At 58.8% G+C, this 18,296-nt stretch overlaps 1 protein-coding gene across 13 annotated transcripts in view; it reads left to right on the top strand.

The window, feature by feature from the left end:
- Positions 1-18,296, top strand: part of HSPG2 (heparan sulfate proteoglycan 2) — a 99,002-nt gene that overhangs the window by 38,756 nt on the left and 41,950 nt on the right. For 4 of the 13 annotated variants that reach the window (XM_070260776.1, XM_070260785.1, XM_070260779.1 and 1 more), the window contains exons 4-34: positions 707-816; positions 918-976; positions 1,288-1,448; positions 2,567-2,617; positions 3,044-3,172; positions 3,420-3,689; positions 3,780-3,899; positions 5,840-5,971; positions 6,139-6,283; positions 6,374-6,525; positions 6,621-6,767; positions 9,107-9,270; positions 9,775-9,954; positions 10,047-10,243; positions 10,352-10,499; positions 11,196-11,323; positions 11,686-11,772; positions 11,842-11,915; positions 12,080-12,147; positions 13,030-13,191; positions 13,308-13,484; positions 13,707-13,886; positions 14,008-14,126; positions 14,737-14,848; positions 15,026-15,139; positions 15,223-15,350; positions 15,734-15,820; positions 16,323-16,372; positions 16,688-16,782; positions 17,098-17,238; positions 17,611-17,802. In XM_070260776.1, coding sequence (XP_070116877.1) covers positions 707-816; positions 918-976; positions 1,288-1,448; positions 2,567-2,617; positions 3,044-3,172; positions 3,420-3,689; positions 3,780-3,899; positions 5,840-5,971; positions 6,139-6,283; positions 6,374-6,525; positions 6,621-6,767; positions 9,107-9,270; positions 9,775-9,954; positions 10,047-10,243; positions 10,352-10,499; positions 11,196-11,323; positions 11,686-11,772; positions 11,842-11,915; positions 12,080-12,147; positions 13,030-13,191; positions 13,308-13,484; positions 13,707-13,886; positions 14,008-14,126; positions 14,737-14,848; positions 15,026-15,139; positions 15,223-15,350; positions 15,734-15,820; positions 16,323-16,372; positions 16,688-16,782; positions 17,098-17,238; positions 17,611-17,802 — 4,079 coding nt within the window. The remainder of the gene's footprint in view (positions 1-706; positions 817-917; positions 977-1,287; positions 1,449-2,566; positions 2,618-3,043; positions 3,173-3,419; positions 3,690-3,779; positions 3,900-5,839; positions 5,972-6,138; positions 6,284-6,373; positions 6,526-6,620; positions 6,768-9,106; positions 9,271-9,774; positions 9,955-10,046; positions 10,244-10,351; positions 10,500-11,195; positions 11,324-11,685; positions 11,773-11,841; positions 11,916-12,079; positions 12,148-13,029; positions 13,192-13,307; positions 13,485-13,706; positions 13,887-14,007; positions 14,127-14,736; positions 14,849-15,025; positions 15,140-15,222; positions 15,351-15,733; positions 15,821-16,322; positions 16,373-16,687; positions 16,783-17,097; positions 17,239-17,610; positions 17,803-18,296) is intronic. The other 9 variants (XM_023635556.2, XM_023635563.2, XM_070260780.1 and 6 more) reach the window with 8 other exon arrangements.

Here is an 18,296-nt window from a genome sequence, read left to right on the forward strand (position 1 = left end):
CAACAGCTTCCGATTCACTAGCGCTTGCTGCACACCAGGTGCTGCCTCTGAGGGCACAGAGAGATGCTGTGTGTCAGCGTAGCATCATTCCTTCCCCACAGCAGCCCAGGGTGGTAGACCTCTGGATCTGTGTGATGCTGGGGTAGAAGATGCTCTGATGGGAGAAGCAGAGGGGCTGGGGAGGCCCAAAGAGGTCATCTCTAGCCTAACCCTGCCAGGGTTGGGGAAGGAGGGCCGTTCAGGCAGTCTTCTTGGAGGAGGTGATGGCTGAGGCCTGCAGGATGAGTAGGAACTTTCCAGGGAAGAGTAGGGAAGCATGACACAGTCACTCGCGAGTAGTTTCTATGCCGGGCGAGCCTCCTCTGGAAGCCACCCCTACTTGTCTAGTCATCCTCTGAGCTGTTGGGAGTCTCCTCGTCTGCACCATCACTTGGTTTCTGGATCAGGCCATTTTCCCTGTTGGTTGAAGCCCCTCACTCAAGGCTGGGGCCTCGGCTTTGACCCCTGGGCAGGCCTGCCAGGGCCACTTCGGCGTGTGCTCACACAAGCAGTGCTGGGTGTAGCTGTGGGCACACAGGTGTCAGCCTCAGCAAGAGGCCTCCAGGGACCCTTCCCCCATTTCCATCCACTGGCCTAGCTGCCTGAGGCCACCACATGCCAGGCGGGGCCCCTGGGCGTTGCAGTGACACCTCTCTTTTTTCTGCAGTTTATTTCCGAGCCCTGGTAAACTTCACTCGCTCCATCGACTACAGCACTCGGCTGGAGAACGCTAGCTCCGAGGAGTTCCGAGAGGTGTCTGAGGCTGTGGTAGACACGGTGAGGTGAAGGGGCTTTGGGGAGCTGCCCCGGGTTGGGGGGAGGGAGGACTGAGGATGGGGTGAAAGTATTTGGAGGCTGATGGTTCTGTATCTCTCCAGCTGGAGTCAGAGTACTTGAAGATTCCCGGAGACCAGGTTGTCAGTGTGGTGTTCATCAAGTGAGAAGGGTCCCCTGGGGGCTGGTGAGGGACTGGGGTAACCTGGAGGGGTTGACAAGGATGGGGAGATGCCTGGGTACCAGGAAGGGAGGCAGGAGAAGCCTAATGGGGTGAATCTCTACTGGCGGACATTCAGGAATTGGCGGGGGGGACACTTTGGACGTTAACGTGTCCTGCTTGGGGTACAGGCTGTCCAGGAGCAGGGGAGGAGTCAAGAGATCAGGCCTGAGCATCAGGCAAGAGGCCAAGGGAGGAGCTGAGACCGTAGGCGTCTCCCTCACCCTGCTCCCCTGCCCCATGCTCTTCCCTAGGGAGCTGGATGGCTGGGTGTTTGTGGAGCTGGATGTGGGCTCCGAAGGGAATGCGGACGGGGCTCAGATTCAGGAGGTGCTGCACACAGTCATCTCCAGTGGCTCCATCGCCTCCTATATCACCTCACCCCAGGGATTCCAGTTCCGACGCCTGGGCACAGGTAAGCCCACCCTGGAGCCTGGGGTCACCTCCTCTAGTTTCTCAGACTCATGTGGGTCCCCTTCAGTGTCTCCACCATGGGCTCTCCTAGCTGGGCTCGCACACTGCTAGGGACAGGGAGCTCACTACCTATGAGTCTGCCCCATCAATCTTTATGTAATCTTGGCTTGGGCTGAGCATAATGTGTTTCCTCTGACATGTACCCCTTAGACCCAATTTCTGCTCTGTCTCTTTCAACCCCTGTACAATGATAAAAGGTAATAATTCCTTTCTTCATACAGTACTTTCAGGTCCAAAACCCTTTTGTGTTTAATCATAATGAATAATTGTTTACTGAGCACTGACTATATGCAAGGCGCTCTGTAAGGCCCTCATATTCAGTCTCCACGCTAATTCCTGTGAAGGAATGCCTCCTGTTTTAGAGATGAGAGTCCTGAGGCCCAGAGAGGAAGAATGGCTTGTCCAAGTTCACATGTGCAGAAAGTGGAAAAGCCAGAATTTAACCCAAACCCTGTGTCTGTACCAGCCTTGCCAGAACCTGTGGAGATGAGATGAGAAACAGATGAGAAACTGAGGCTCAGAGAGAATAGGAAACTGGCCCAAAGTCGCACAGCTGTTAGATGCGAAGGCTGGCCTGCATACTCTTGGTCAGCCCAGGTTTCTTTTCGCTGCACCCTGTATCTCCTGTTTTGACTCCCCGAGTATTTCTTTTGGCCAGACAGTCCCAGTTCATTCCTCACAGGCTACAGGTTTCAGCCCCGTCTCCATCTCAGTCCCTCCTCTCTGGGAAGCCTCCAACAGGTCACCATCCCTGACTCAGTGGAACCGAGAACTGAACAAACTCCATCCCTACCATGGTGACCCAGTCAGAAACAAAGAGTGAAACCGTCACTCCCTCGTTCTGCACATAAAACCTCAATTAATGCACCCAAAGATCAAGTGTACCCTTTTGGCATCCCCAGGTCCAGGTCTTAAGATTTCTGGGGGTCCAGCCCTCTTCTCCCCACTTTTCAATGAGTCTTCCCAGCTAGGGAGGGTGGGATGGGCCTGGCTCAGTGCTGCAGGCCACAGCGCCCATGTCGCAGGTTGGATGGCTACTGATCACACCTTCCTTTCCAGCACAGACCCCCCCGCCCCCCCTGGCCGCCATGGCGGCTCCAGTGACACCAGGTGAGAGTGCAGCCAGACCCAGGCCCAGCTGGATCACTGGAGAAATTAATGAATGGAGGGGAAGGAAGGACGAGGGCGAGATGGCTGGGCATAGCCCCCAAGCCGCCCCTTCTCTCCTTGCTCTTCATCCTCACTGGGCCAGGCCGTGGCCTGCATGTGTGTGATGTGATGGTCGCATGCGTGTGGTGTGTTAACTGCGTGTGGGGTCTGTGTAAGGGATGGGTGACACCCTGCCACATATCGCACGTCCCACGTGTGCTGTGGGTGTGTCCACTGTGTGCTCCTTGCGCTCACTGAGCCTGCCAGAAACCACGTGGCCTGACACCCGGCCCCCAAGCCCACGCGCAGCCGTGCAGTGCCTGTGTGGTCCATGATCCCCTCCGCCAGCTTCCCGCCTGCCTCGCTGACTCCCTCCAACCCCCTCAGTGCCCCAGGTCGCAAGGGTCTGCACCGAGGCCGAGTTTGCCTGCCACAGCCACAATGAGTGTGTGGCCCTGGAGTATCGCTGTGACCGGAGGCCTGACTGCAGGGACATGTCCGATGAGCTCAACTGCGGTGAGGGGCTTTCTGGGGGCACAGTGGCCTTCAGATGCCGGGCAGGGCCAGGGTTTGCCTCGGCGTCTGAGTCAATTGGGGTTGGCTGTGAGGGGTCGGTGCAGGCAGAGGGGTCTGAGGGAGGAGGGAGTGGACACAGGAACAGTGATAGCAGGGTCAGGGCCGGGGTCACTGGGTGCGGCAGGGTTGGCCTGGGGAGCGTGAGGGGTAAGGGATGAGGAGCCACCCCTTCGTGCCAACGCCGCAGGGGCTCTGTCCACAGAGGATTTGGTCCCAGAGCTCAGCTCCCTGCCACCCCCTCTGATGGAGACGCCACTTCCACCACACTACCCGGAGGTGGCCACCATACGGCAGCTACTAGTCACCCCCGCTCCCCAGCCTCTGTTCCCTGAACCACACAGGCCCGTGCCTTGTGGGCCCCACGAGGCTGCCTGCCACAGCGGGCACTGCATCCCCAAAGACTACGTCTGTGATGGGCAGGAGGACTGCAAGGATGGCAGTGATGAGCTGGACTGCGGTGAGGGTGGGGCAGGGCTGGAGGTGGGGGTGAGGGCGGGGGCGCTGGCCAGGGGAGGGCCACCAGCTGAACCGTGCCTGGTCCACCCAGGCCCCACGCCCCCCTGTGAGCCCAATGAGTTCCCCTGTGGAAATGGGCACTGTGCCCTCAAGCTGTGGCGCTGCGATGGCGACTTTGACTGTGAGGACCGCACCGATGAGGCCGACTGCCGTGAGTGTCCCTGGGGCCGCCGGGCGCCTACCCTGTCCCTACCCTGTCCCTTCTCCAGCAGGTTTGTTTGCTCTCCCCGGCTGAGTGGTGAAGGCTCTCAGGACAAACTTTAAGGTTTATCTCTCTCTCTGACCCCAGCAGTGAGGAACCTTGGCCCTGAGCTGGCCTTGGTAGCAAGCAGTGTGGCTAGACTGCCTGTGGTTAATCTCTCTATTTATCTTCTTTATTTTGTTACCACTAATCTTCTCCTTGTTATTTATGCTTGTGTGGGGGTCAGAGGAGTAGAGAGGGCTTCATACGCCGGGTCCCTTGATGTATGTATGAGTCAAAACGTTCCCCCTACTGGGCTACAGGTTTTTCATCCACAGCTGGTTCTGAGATATTTGCTCCTCCATCTCCCCAGCTCTTCATCCATCTATGCATTCAACTATCCATTGTCCATCTGTCCATCCATCCATCTGTCCAACATCTTTCCTCTCTCCCATCCATCTATCTACCCACTCATTCATCCAACTATCATCCATTCATTGTCTGTCTGCACAGCTCTTCGTATATCTGTCCACTCGTCTATCTGACAACCTTCCTCCTGTCCATTTTGCCATCCATTCTATCATCCATCCATCCGTGGTCCATCTTTCCAGCTCTCCATCCATCCGTCTATTCATATAGCCAACATCTTTCCTCCTTCCTATCCAGCTATCCAACCAGCTATCTACCCGTTTCCTATCCACCCACATAATCAGTGTTATGGACATTATGACAGTTAAATGAGTTAGGCTGGAGAGTCAGAGACCCTATAGAGTAGCCTCTTGTGTGTTGTCCTGTGAGGTGAAGCCTGGGGCTCGTTAGTCCAAGATCAAGGATCATCTTCCCATTTCTCTGTAATCGTGGGTCACCTGTCCGAGTGTAGGTTGACGTCCCTGCTGTCCTCCGCTCCAGCTTCTCCTCCTTGCCTCCCCTCACCTTCCCCGCTCTGCGGCAAACACAGGCAGCATTATGCCGGAGACTGGCCGAGTTTTATGACATCTTTCCGTCGTTCTAAGCTTGCTTGACAACAGGCTCCTGGGCAGAGAGAAAGTCATTGAGGGCTTTAGTTGAAACGCCCTTCTCAGAGGCCTCTGCTGGGGAAGAGTCCAAGGGAGGCCGAGCCCTCATTTTGAGAACACAGAACAGAGGACGTGAAAGCTGAGTGGCCTTGGGGGCTTGGAGGGTGTTGGGGCAGAAGCATCTGAGGTAGTGTCAGTAGATAGCTGCCTCCTGGCCTCTGCTCGGTTCCTTCTCTGTGGACATGTGGCCTCCACTCCTGTACCACTCTGCCTTTTCCATCCTTGTCTGTGTGTCTGTCTCAAGCTCAGTCTCTCTGAGGAGGAATGCCAGTCACCATCTACTAGAGATGCCACCTGAGGCCCAGCCCTGGGGCCAGGCCAACTGCAGGCCTCTGGCCAGTCCATAGGCCTCAGGTCATGCGTCACCCCTAGGCCAGTGAGAGGGGTACAGAGCAGCACGGTCCAAGCTGTGGCAGGCCCCTTGCAAGGCCTTTCTGGGAGAGAGAGCTGCCCCAGGTGTCACCCGGTGTCCAGAGACACTGGCCACTTTGCCTGTGCCTCTGACAGGGTTCTATGCTTCCAGGGGAGGCTGAATGTGGGAGGAACCAAGGAATTGTGATGTGCCAGGTATAACTGGCACACAGGTGGAGTGAATGGTGGGGGCAGGGTAATGTGACAGGCTGTTTGATGGCTGACTGGTGGCCGTGACGCTGTGGGTAGTGTTGTGGCAGCAGTGTCTGAGCCTGGCCAGGGCAGCGGTGTGTCTTGTGGGTGAAATGGGAGAATGACCCTGGGGAAGGTGGACAGGGTGGGCTGTTGGGCATTGGTACGGACTGGGCGTGGTCCTCTGTGAGGGCAGTGCCTGCTGCCCACACTACCTGGCTCTGTCCCCAGCTGCCAAGCGCCCCGAGGACGTATGCGGGCCCACGCAGTTCCGCTGTGTCTCCACGAACACGTGCATCCCGGCCAGCTTCCACTGTGACGAGGAGAGCGACTGTCCCGACCGCAGCGATGAGTTTGGCTGCAGTGAGCAGGGAGCAGGGGGGGCGAGCTGGGGGCCCTGGGCCGGGTTCCTGGCGCCCCTTTCCATGGTCTCAGCCTCTACTCTCCCCCCACCTGGCTCCTTGGAGCCACTCCCCCTACTCCTTCTCTTTTTGCCCCTCACACCCCTCACTCCTGCTCTGGTCTCCCAGTGCCCCCCCAGGTGGTGACCCCTCCCCAGGAGTCGATCCAGGCTTCCCGGGGCCAAACAGTCACCTTCACCTGTGTGGCCATGGGCGTCCCCACCCCTATCATCAACTGGAGGCTGAACTGGGGCCACATCCCCTCTCATCCCAGGTGCTGCTCTGGGCCCGGCAGGGGTCGGGGAGGTAGGGGAGGCTGGCCAGTGGCCCAGGGCTGACCTCGCCTCTGTCTCGGGCCCACCAGGGTGACAGTGACCAGCGAAGGAGGCCGTGGCACACTGACCATTCGCGACGTGAAGGAGGCAGACCAGGGTGCCTACACCTGTGAGGCCATGAATGCCCGAGGCATGGTGTTCGGCATCCCTGACGGGGTCCTGGAGCTCATTCCACAGCGAGGTACAGCTGGTGGGTAGGGGGGTGGACGTCGAGCTGGGGGTGGAGCTGGGGCTGCCTGCCGGGCCGGCTGCAGCCACTCCTGTGCCGCCCGGCAGGGCCCTGCCCCGACGGACACTTCTACCTGGAGCACAGCGCCTCCTGCCTGCCCTGCTTCTGTTTTGGCGTCACCAGCGTGTGCCAGAGCAGCCAGCGCTACCGAGACCAGATCCGGCTGCGCTTTGACCAGCCCAATGACTTCAAGGGTGCGTTGGCGGGCCGGCGGGGGGGGGCGGGCGCTGTGGTGGGCCGGAGGCAGGCCCCAGGCTCCAGTGGGCTCAGAGAGGGCAGATGTGGGAGCACAGCAGGCGCTGGACAGATGGGGCCAGGCTCCAGGAGGGACTCAGCTGGGCCCTGTAAGAAGAGCTTGTTTTCAGGAGAAAACAAACATTTTTCAGGAAAAGCCAAATCCACACTTGATATTTGCCCGTTCCGGGTTATGAAGACGATGAGCACTGGGCCAGATTCCTGGCTCAAATCCTGACCCTGACCCTTCCTGCCTGTGTGCCCTTAGTCAAGTGACTATCCTGTGTCTCAGTTTTGTTATCTACAAAATGGGGATAAAATAATAACTACGTCCCGGGTTGTTGTAGGGACTTGATAGGTTAATAGAAGCTACTCAGAATAGTGCTTGGTCCGTGGTAAGGGCCCAGTAAGTATTCCCTAATGTCCTCATCATCCTCATCATCCTAATCCTGAGAGATGAGAGATGCCGGTGTCCCCAGATCACAAGAGCCCAGGCTTTGGCATCTTCTTAGCTGACCTCCAGCTGCAGCAGTTACTGCTGTGTGACTTTGGGCAACTCTCTTGGCTTCTCTGAACCTGTTTTCCCAAACATAAAGGCAAGCAGTTGGACTCAGTTCTCTGGCTCTGAGAGGCAAAATGGCATGGACCCAGACATCAGACGGACCTGGGTTCAAGTCCCAGCTCTGTCATTTACCACCTGACGTCAGCAGCCCCTCATCTCATTTCCTTCATCACAGAGGATTAAATGCATGGAGAGGGCTTAGCTCCTTACACAGGAAGCACTCGACAAATGTTGCCTATTTTGTGCCTTCTTTGGTTGAGGAACCTCAAAGTGACTCTTATAAAGCAAAGTTACCTTCCGGAGTTGTCCCTCAGTATATTTAGAATAATATTGGCCACAGCCACCATTGGTTAAGCCCTCAGTCAGCACTGTGGCTTGACTCAAATAGTCATTGAATGGCCGGTAGTCCTTGCAAGGTCAGGGCTGGTTTCACTGCTTTCAGATGAGGATCGGAGGCTCCAAGAGGTTGTGGGGCTTCCCTGGGGTCACACAGCTGTTTAGAGGCAGAACTGGAACCCAGGCCTGGCTGGAATCAGAATGGTCAGCGTGGACAGGGATTGCAGGATGAGCAGGTGGCCTGTGCATGGATGGTGACCAGGATAGAGGGGGCCTGAAAACATCCCTGGAAGGGAGGGAGGAAGGAAGGCCTGGGGTGGTGTGGTCCGGTCGTGGGGACTATGCGTGGCCATTCTGCAGACGAGGGGCTGGACCCTCGATGGTTGCAGGGCTTACATCTAGGATCAAGACAAAACGCTATTGGCAGACGTAGACTCAGCATAAGGAAGAACTTTCTAAGAGTCAAAACTGCCCAGAGTTGGGAGGGTCTGCCTTTGAAAGTAGTGAGCTCCCCGTTCCCTTAGAGCTGTCCGAGGTGGTAGTCACCAGCCATGTGTGCTATTTAAATTTCAATAAATTAATTCATTTCCTCAGCCGCACTGGCCACATTTCAAGTGCTCAGGAGCCACATGTGGCTGGTGGCTACCGTGTTGGAGGGTAGAGATAGAACATTGCCGTCATCACACCAATTTCTCTTGGAGGGTTAGTGCTGCCCTGGAGACCTGGGAGGATGCTGGAGAGAGAATTCCTGTGTGTGTGTGTGTGTGTGTGCGTGTGTATGTGCAGGAGAGGGTTGGACTAGATGACCCGTCATAACAGCAACAACAGCTAACCGGTTTTTGAGTACTTCCTGTGTGCCACACTCTGTTTTAACCATTTTATATCACTTGGCTCATTTTGTCTTCCCAGTAACCCTGTGAGGCAAGCCACTCTCACCCCTGTTTTGCAGAACAGTAAAACTGAGGCCTTTGCCCAGACTTGCACATCTGGAGGGTGGTGGAACCAGGACCTGGGCCTGTTCCTCAGCCCTGTGTAGCTCACTACTGCCCGCTGAGGGCTGTTCCAACCCTGACAGTCCGTGGTTCTCTTAGCAAGCAAAAGGCTCTGAGAAGTCCTGCTGCAAAGACTCCCCTGCCCTTTCTTTGAGCCTGTGTTTCCCGAATGGTTCCCAGCCACCATCCTGCAGGCACCGGCCTTCCCCAGAGCAGGCTTTGAGAAATGCAGCTCCAAAACTTCAGGGGGAAAAAATCTTTGCTTTTTTTTGACTTTGTGTGAGACTAAAGTTCTCTCTACGTCAAACTTCTCCCAGAACTTTCTCGTCTTTCTGGGTTACCCTCCTCAAGGTGGGTGTCCCAGGAGGCACGCACTGCAGCCCTCACCCCTCCCTCCTGCCCCCCGCAGGCGTGAACGTGACGATGCCCGCGCAGCCCGGCATGCCGCCCCTCTCCTCCACACAGCTGCAGATCGACACTGCTCTGCAGGAGTTCCAGCTGGTCGACCTGTCCCGACGCTTCCTGGTCCACGACTCTTTCTGGGCTCTGCCCGAACAGTTTCTGGGCAACAAGGTGAGAGGCCGGGTGGCCGCCCTGGATGGGGAAGGGCCAGGCACTCCTCGCATGCCCGTCAGGACCTGCCTGGGCTCTCCTCCCTCTGAAGCTTGCGGGCAGCAGGGCAGACTCAGCTCTGGGGAGAGGTGTGGTCATGCCCCAGCGCAGCCGCCTGCGGGCAATGGCTCATTCCTTCAGGGCGGGGTCTCCCCACTCTCAGGTTGGGAGGAATGCTGACTTGACTTTGGAAAGCCATGCCGGACCACTCCCCCACACCTGGGTGGTATTCCGTGCTCTCCTCGGGCTTCCCTGGGCACCTCTGGCCCAGCATTATCATACTCCCGCTTACGTCAGACTGAGTACCCCAAGGCAGTGCCCAGGTCCCACCCGTCTCTGGGTCCCTGTGCCCAGCTCTGTGCCAGGCACACAGTGAGCATCAGGTACGCAGAGTGAGGGACGATAGGCGACTGGACACAGTGGGCATCACGCCTGCCCTGCCCTCATGTGCCCTGTCTCGGCCAGGTGGACTCCTACGGTGGCTCCCTGCGCTACAAGGTGCGCTATGAGCTGGCGCGTGGCACGCTGGAGCCAGTGCAGCGTCCGGACGTGGTCCTCGTGGGCGCCGGGTATCGCCTGCTCTCCCGAGGCCACACACCCACCCAGCCCGGTGCTCTGAACCAGCGCCAAGTCCAATTCTCTGAGGTAGGCATGCCTGAGCCCCCAGGGCTGGGGGTGACGGAGGTGCAGGCTGGGCAGGTGCTGACGTGTGACCTCCCCACCTTGGTCCCATGCAGGAGCACTGGGTCCATGAGTCTGGCCAGCCAGTGCAGCGGGCAGAGCTGCTGCAGGTGCTCCAGAGCCTGGAGGCCGTGCTCATCCAGACCGTGTACAACACCAAGATGGCCAGCGTCGGGCTGAGTGACATCACCATGGATACCACTGTCACCCATGCCACCAGCCACGGACGTGCGCACAGTGTAGAGGAGTGCAGGTGCCTGATCTGGCGGGGCTGGGGACCACAGAGACCCTGGCAAGGGTAGGGGACAAACAGCAGGGCCTCACGGTTCCTGCAGCCACTGACCTGGTCCTGTCCCCACAGATGTCCCATTGGCTATTCCGGCTTGTCCTGTGAGAGCTGTGATGCCCACTTCACCCGGGTGCCTGGTGGGCCCTACCTGGGCACGTGCTCTGGCTGCAACTGCAATGGCCATGCCAGCTCTTGTGACCCTGTATATGGTCACTGCCTGGTGAGTAGTGCCAGCTAGCTCTAGGACACTGGCTAGGGGCAGGGGGCAAGGGCAGGGTGGGAGGCCCAGGCTGAGGCTTCCTTGTACCCACAAGCTTAGCACAAGCCACCAGAACGGTTGTCATGGCTGTCAGACAAGCGATCATGATCTGAATGCATTAACAGAAATATAATGTCCAGATAAGGGAGGTGAAGGTCCTGTTCCACCCTGGTCACGTCAATCCTGGAGAGCACCATGTAAAGCATGGCCCTTAGCAGGGCAGCCCTAAGGGGAAGGAGCCTGTAATCAGACGTTATTTCTTAAGGAATAGTGGGGGGAACTGGGATTGTGGAGCTGACAGAAGAGGATGCTCGAGCAGGGAAAACTGGTGTCTCCAAACCCCTGAGGAGCTGTCAGGCTAGAAGGAACAGACTCCCGAAGGCAGAATTGGCCTCTAGGTGCAGATTGGAAGAGGGGGCAGGTTTAGGTCAGTATAAAGCACCTTCTGTGAGACAGGCTGCCACATGAGGTGATGAGTTCCCCATCAGGATGTAGCTGGATGCTCCCTTGTCTGCCAAGCTGTGGAGTATTCAGTGTGAGGGGGAGGCTGAGCCACACAGCCTCAAAGGCCCACCCTAGGGAGCCCGTGGGGCCCAGCGTGGTCCCGCACTGGGGGCGGAGGGCTGCTCTCTAGAACCTAGAACCCTTTCCTCCCAGAATTGCCAGCACAACACGGAGGGGCCACAGTGCAACAAATGCAAGGCCGGCTTCTTTGGGGATGCCACAAAGGCCACAGCCACCGCCTGCCGGCCCTGCCCTTGCCCATACATCGACGCCTCCCGCAGGTCAGACCCAGCTCGGGAGGGGGCAGACATGGTTGGGGGAGCGGGCAGGGCAGCAGGTGAGGGACATACTCTGGGAGGAGGGAGGTGGGAGACCTGGGTTCACACCCTAACTTGGTCACTAAATTGTTTATGCCTCTTGACCTGTCCAGGCCTCAGTTTCCTTTTCCATATAATGGGCCTTTTGTCTTCCTAGTGTTGCTCTGAGGCTGCAGATCAAGGATGGGCAGGCAGAGAGACGACATCATGCCTCGTAGCTAACTGTGTCCGTGTGGACAGCAGTCATTTCCCAGAGTGGGACTGTGAGACCTGGCCTGCCCATCGCTGCAGCCCTGCCCCATGTGCTGTCCACTTGATACCCACAGATTCTCAGACACCTGCTTCCTGGACACGGATGGCCAAGCCACATGTGACGCGTGTGCCCCGGGCTACACAGGCCGCCGCTGTGAGAGGTGAGGGAGAGCAGCGGGGCTGGGGGAAGCAGGCCCTACTGGGCGGAGGCATGGAAATGCCACTGACAGCCCTCTCTCCCCCAGCTGTGCCCCTGGCTATGAGGGCAACCCCATCCAGCCGGGCGGGAAGTGCAGGCCCACCAGTGAGTATTGCAGCCTCCATCCCTCAGCGCCTTCCCAGGCCGCCCACCAGGCCCAGCACAAACCCCATGATCCGTGGGGAGGTGCCCTGCTCTGTCCCCCATCTGCCCAGACTATGTCTATCCCATTCCCACCGACCCTGCCAACACCCGCTTTGTGCCTGCAGACCAGGAGATTGTGCGCTGTGATGAGCGAGGCAGCCTGGGGACTTCTGGGCAGACCTGTCGCTGTAAGGTACGCATGCCCTCCCCTCGGCACCCCAGGGGCCTCGGGTCCCAGCACAGCTGGCAGAGGGAGGAAGGAGGCTCCGTCCTCTCCACAGCTCCTTGCCAGTGGGTGGGGGCCTAGCTGGAGGGCCTGGCTGGCTGGTCTTCCCCCTCATGAGAGGTGGCCTGGCGTCAGGAAGGAACACTGGTTGGCGAGTCACGTGACCTGGGTTCATGTCTCAGATTCTTTGCTGATCATTCTTTGTGTGACCACTGTATCTGTAGTGTCCCTTTGCTTTTACCACACTTTAATTCTCACGTTGATGCAGTGATGTAGGTGTTAGCATCGCCAATTTACAGGCGAGGGAATGGAGGCTCAGAGGAGGGGAATCATTGGCATTAAGAGTGGGAGAGTCAAGTGTCAGTGGAAGAAGGAACTGGACAGATTTTGAAGTCAAGCGCTCCTCATCTTAAATCCCAGAGTGGATTAGCAAGCTGAGTGACCTTGTGTAAATCATTTCTCATCCCTGAGCCTTGGTTTCCTCATGTGAAGCATGGAGCTATCACTCTCAGGGTCCTTAGAGGAGTGCTCACCTCCCGGAAGGGATGATGGTTGAACAGAAACTAGCACAGTGCGTGGAACACTCCATAAATAGTAGCAGGAATTATTTTAACCAAGTTGCTATGTTCCACATCTAATTGTATTTGTGAGCCCCCTAGCAACCAAAGAGAAAAGGGAAAAATGATTTGTTGCATAAGCTCCCATTAATTGGGAATTATTGTCCCCATGGTGGTGACCCCTCATACGTGTACTCTTTCCATAACTCCCCCTGGCCTTTGGTCCCCATCTAGAATGTGGGTAGATTAGGCCGGAAGCTCCAGGCAGCCCCTCCCGTGGGCCACCCTGCAGCTCCCAGCTCTGTGCCTGCAGAACAACGTGGTGGGGCGCCTGTGCAATGAGTGTGTCGCTGGTTCCTTTCACCTGAGTGCCCACAACCCCGACGGCTGCCTCAAGTGCTTCTGCATGGGCGTCAGTCGCCAGTGCACCAGCTCCACCTGGAATCGCGCCCAGGTACCTCTGCGAGGCTGGTGGGTGGGCAGACAGGCGCGATGACGAGCCCAGGGCTGGGTGGACCAAGCGCCAGTCCCAGGCCACAGCCCCCATCCTGGCCTCTTCTCCCCTCCCAGGTGCATGGGGCCTCTGAGGAGCCCACTCAGTTCAGCCTGACCAACACCGCAGGCACCCACACCACCAGCGAGGGCATCTCATCACCCGTGCCTGGGGAGCTGGTCTTCTCCTCCTTCCACAACCTCCTCTCTGGCCCCTACTTCTGGAGCCTCCCTTCTCGCTTCCGGGGGGACAAGGTGGGCAGGGGGTGGGAAGAAAATGGGAATTCTAGGCAGCAGGAACAGCACAGGCAAAGGCCTGGAAGCAGGAGTGTCATGTTCCTTTGGAGAAGAGGTCGGATAAGTGGCTAGAGCAGTGGGAGGCTGGAGCAGTGGGAGGCTGGAGCAGTGGGAGGCTGGAGCAGTGGCAGGGCCTGACAGTGGGGCCCCAGCTGAGTGCCTGTCCACCCTGCGTCCCAGGTGACCTCCTATGGAGGAGAGCTGCGCTTCACAGTGACCCAGCAGCCCCAGCCTGGCTCCACGCCCCTGCACAGGCAGCCATTGGTGGTTCTGCAGGGCAATGGCATTGTCTTGGAGCATCACGTCTCCCGGGAGCCTAGCCCCGGCCAGCCCAGCACCTTCACCGTGCCCTTCCGGGAGGTGAGCAACACTGTGCCAGGAGCCTCCTGCGGGGAGGGGACAGGCCTCTGCTCCTCTCACACAGGGGTGTCAATATCCCAGGATGTCGGAGGCTGCAGCACATGTGTCCTTTCCTTGGCAGCAAGCATGGCAGCGGCCTGACGGACAGCCGGCCACGCGGGAGCACCTGCTGATGGCTCTGGCGGGCCTCGACACCCTCCTGATCCAGGCATCCTATACCCAGCGGCCAGCTGAGAGCAGGTGTCCGGGGCCGGGGCAGGAGGGAAGAAGGGGGCCTGAGGAGGCAGCTCCAGTCTGAGCTGTGTGATGTGGACCTGGGCTGCCAGCTCTACCACTGGCAGGCTGTGCAGCCTCTTTGTGCCTCATTTTCTCCATCTGTAAAATGGAGATTGTGACAGCACCTCCCTCACAGGGCTTCTCTTAGGTCCGGCTCCTATAGTCTGAGACGGGGATTGGGGTGCTCATGATACCCAGGGAGAACCTGGGGAGGAGGGATGGAGGGAAGGATGCAGGAGCCTCGCAGGCAAGTGGTTTCAGGTCAAGACGAGCCCGGCCTCATCCCTGTGGAGCTCTGCAGAGTTGTCCTGCTTTGAGGTCAAGGGGCTTCTGTACCCTGGGTCAGTCTGCCATTGGTCACCCCAGGAGAGTAGGGTGGTCTGATCCCTCCAGGCAAGGAAGGCTCATTCCCTGGAGAAAGTTGCAGGTATAAGCCATTGGCAGCAGCTGAGGGAGGGACACCCGGCTGGGGAGCTGGACTGTTGGGAGGATTAGTGAGATAACCACGTGTCAGACTCCAGGGGTGCCTGGCACAGAGCAAGTGCTCATTCGTAGTGGGTCTTGTCACACCCAGGATCTCTGGTATCAGCATGGATGTGGCCGTGCCTGAGGACACCGGCCAGGACCCTGCGCTGGAAGTAGAGCAGTGTACCTGCCCACCTGGGTACCGTGGCCCATCCTGCCAGGTGAGCCCTGGGCCCCACCCACCTGTTCAGCCAGCTCCCTCCCTGGCACTCCCTGGCCCGTCCTCCTTTAGCTGTCCCCACCTCCCCAGGCCCACCCCAGCCCCGCCACCCAGTGGTCCCTGCCCTGAATGGGCCCTGCTGAAGAAGACCCTTCCACTGCCATCTTCCTGCCCCCAGGACTGTGACACAGGCTACACACGCACACCCAGCGGCCTCTACCTGGGCACCTGTGAACGCTGCAGCTGCCATGGCCACACGGAGGTGTGTGAGCCCGAAACGGGTGCCTGCCAGGTGAGTCCCACCCCTCTTCCTTCCTACCCCGGTGATCTGTGGCCTCTAGGGGCCCAGCCTCAACCCACACTCTGCCCCTGCAGGGCTGCCAGCACCACACGGAGGGCCCTCGGTGTGAGCAGTGCCAGCCGGGGTACTATGGGGACGCCCAGCGGGGGACGCCAGAGGACTGCCAGCCATGCCCATGCCATGGAGCCCCTGCTGCTGGCCAGTGCGTCCAGCCCCTGCCTGTACCTGCCCTTTCCTGAATAGCCACCACCCTCTCCCAGACTCCCTTCCTCCCAGGCCGTTCTGAGGGGCAGTGGTTAAGTCCTGGCCTTGCCACTTCTGCACTGTCTCGCTCTGTACAAGATTCGCTTCCTGCTCTAGGCCTCAATGTCCCCATCTGTGAAATGGTGCTAACGTTGTCCCCCACCTTGGCCCGGGTGTGAACCTTGAATGAGATGTGCACAGGAACCCTCATCACCTTCCTGGCACATAGCTGGCACTCAGAACCCACTAGTTCACACGCCCATCCCTCCCCTCCCCTCTCCCCTGGGCCTGAAGGAAGAGCTGCTGCCCTTCTCACTGGAAATTTGCCCCCCGCACTCTCAGGGCCACCCACACGTGCTTTCTGGACACGGACGGCCACGCCACCTGTGACGCGTGCTCCCCAGGCCACAGCGGGCGTCACTGTGAGAGGTGAGGCGGGCTGGGTAGGGAGCATGCGGGAGGGGCGACTCCTGGAGTCAGGCTGGGCCCAGCCCTCCTGACCAGGAGGCGCCGGAAGCCTCCCACTCTCCCCTTACACAGCCCCCTAAAGACAGTCAACTCCCCTCCCTGAGAGCCTAAATCTTTGGTGGCATTCGAGGTCCTCAGAGATCTAGGCCTGCAATTCGCTGCCAACTGCCAGCATCCCCGGCCCCCACTCGCCAGGGTCTTCAGAAAACCCCTTATTCTTGCTGAAGGTCCTAGGTTTGAGGCCTGGTCTTTCTAACTCCCTGGCCTAGGGCAGTCCGTGCTCCTCTCCTCTCACGTGTTTCCCCATCTGTAAAACGGGTGAGTTAGGCTCATGGGTTCCTTCCAGCAGTGTGAGGTCGCTGAGACCAGTACAGGGCCCCCAGCACAGCCCTGGGCTCGCAGCAGGCTCTCCGGGGTTCTGTGGTTCTGCCTTCCGCTCATCCACTGCCTTCTCTCTCCCTAGGTGTGCCCCAGGTTACTATGGCAACCCCAGCCAGGGCCAGCCATGCCGAAGTGAGTAGGGTTGGGGAAGCCTTTGGGGCTGGGCTACCCAGTCTTCCCCAGGGGTGGAGCTGGGACAGAGCCTTTGTTCTCTCTGACCCGGGACAAGTAGCTTTACCTCTCTGAGCCTCAGCTTCTTTATCTGTAAAATGGGATGGTAAAGGCCCACCCCCTGCAGAGGGCTGCCGTGAAGGGTTTAAAGCCGACATGTGGTAGGCGTTCAGAAATAAACACTCCCTCCCTTGAGTTAGATGCCCAGAGGGTGGTGGAAATGGGGGTGCTTGGTGGCGGGTTCGGGGTGCCACCTGTGGCTTCCCTCTACTTCAGGAGATGGCCAAATGCCAGAGCCGATCGGCTGTGGCTGTGACCCCCAGGGCAGCATCAGCAACCAGTGTGACGCTGCCGGCCAATGCCAGTGCAAGGTCAGTCCAAACCCCTGCCCTCCACGAGGCCCTGAACCGCAGCCACAGCGGTTGCCAGGCCTCCCTCTCACGGTACCTATGGGGTTGTCCCTGCGCCCCCACCTCCCTTCCCCAGGGGGCCCATCTCTGCCCCTACCGCTCGGAGCCTGGTGAGAAATCAGGCAGCATGCAACAGGAGCTGGGGTCTAGGCCTGGGGGCAACAGGGCCTCCCCAGAACTTCCAGAAGCGGCTGGGAAGGCTGGCCTCAAAGGCTGCTGGAGGTGCAAGAGACCCACGCGAGCTCCCCACACCCACCCACCCATCTGCCTTCCCAGGCCCAGGTGGAGGGCCTCACTTGCAGCCACTGCCGGCCCCACCACTTCCACCTGAGTGCCAGGAACCCCGAGGGCTGCCTGCCCTGCTTCTGCATGGGTGTCACCCAGCAGTGTGCCAGCTCCACCTACACCCGCCACCTGGTAAGAGCCCCTATGCTGCCCCAGCCCCGGGCCTGCCACCCGCATCTCCCTGGGTCATCCTCGGGGCAAGTCAGAAGCCTGGCCCAGTGGCTTCCCCAGTGTCTATGAGGACACCCATCCTCATGCCCCCATTATTGCCCATGTAAGCGCAGATCCTAGCAACCCTCACCCCTACCCTAATACCCTCCCACAACCCCATTATCCCTTATGTCAGCACTGAGCCCATCCCCCGCAAAATGTCCTTCCCATCCCCCATTATTTCTGTCCCAGCTCTGATCTCAGCAATCCCCCATGACCCACCCCAATGCCCTCCCGTACCGAGGTGAATGCCCCAGTGCCCAGGCTGACACCCCATCCTCCCTCTGCTGCCAGATCTCCACCCGCTTTGCCCCTGGGGACTTCCAAGGCTTCGCCCTGGTGAACCCACAGCGGAACAGCCGCCTGACGGGAGGCTTCACCGTGGAACCCGTGCCCGAGGGTGCCCAGCTCTCTTTTGGCAACTTCGCCCAGCTTGGCCGCGAGTCCTTCTACTGGCAGCTGCCAGAGGCGTACCAGGGAGACAAGGTGTGCCACGCGGCGGGGGCTGGCAGGCCCTCCCCTATCGCCAGCTCTGTGCCAGGCCCTGCTGAGCCCTGGGGCCGGCAGAGACTCAGATACGAGGTGACCTCAGAGCAGTCTGGGCTGCAGGCAGGCGCTGGCCACGTCATGGTTAAGTGTGCGGCCTCTGGGGTCAGATAGGCCTTGGTCTAAACCCAGCTCTGCCACTTACCAGCTGGCTGCCTTTTGATAAACCTCAGCTCCAGGGTAGCTGGGAGGATTAGAGATCGTGCCTGGCACATAAGTGCTCACCTGTTAACAATTGTGGGCTTTCATGCAGTCAGTCCACAAACAGGTCCTGGGGGAGGCCCTCGAAACACAAGGGACAAATGAGACAGTTTCAGTTTCATTCATCTGCTCACTCAGAATTCACTCATCTGTGCTGCTGGCTCTGTGCTTGGTGTTGGGCATAATAACAAGTCTTGTTGTAGGTCCTACTTATTGAGCCCTCACTCTGTGCT

Source organism: Equus caballus, chromosome 2 (genome assembly GCF_041296265.1).
Source record: "Equus caballus isolate H_3958 breed thoroughbred chromosome 2, TB-T2T, whole genome shotgun sequence".
Taxonomy (NCBI): domain Eukaryota; kingdom Metazoa; phylum Chordata; class Mammalia; order Perissodactyla; family Equidae; genus Equus; species Equus caballus.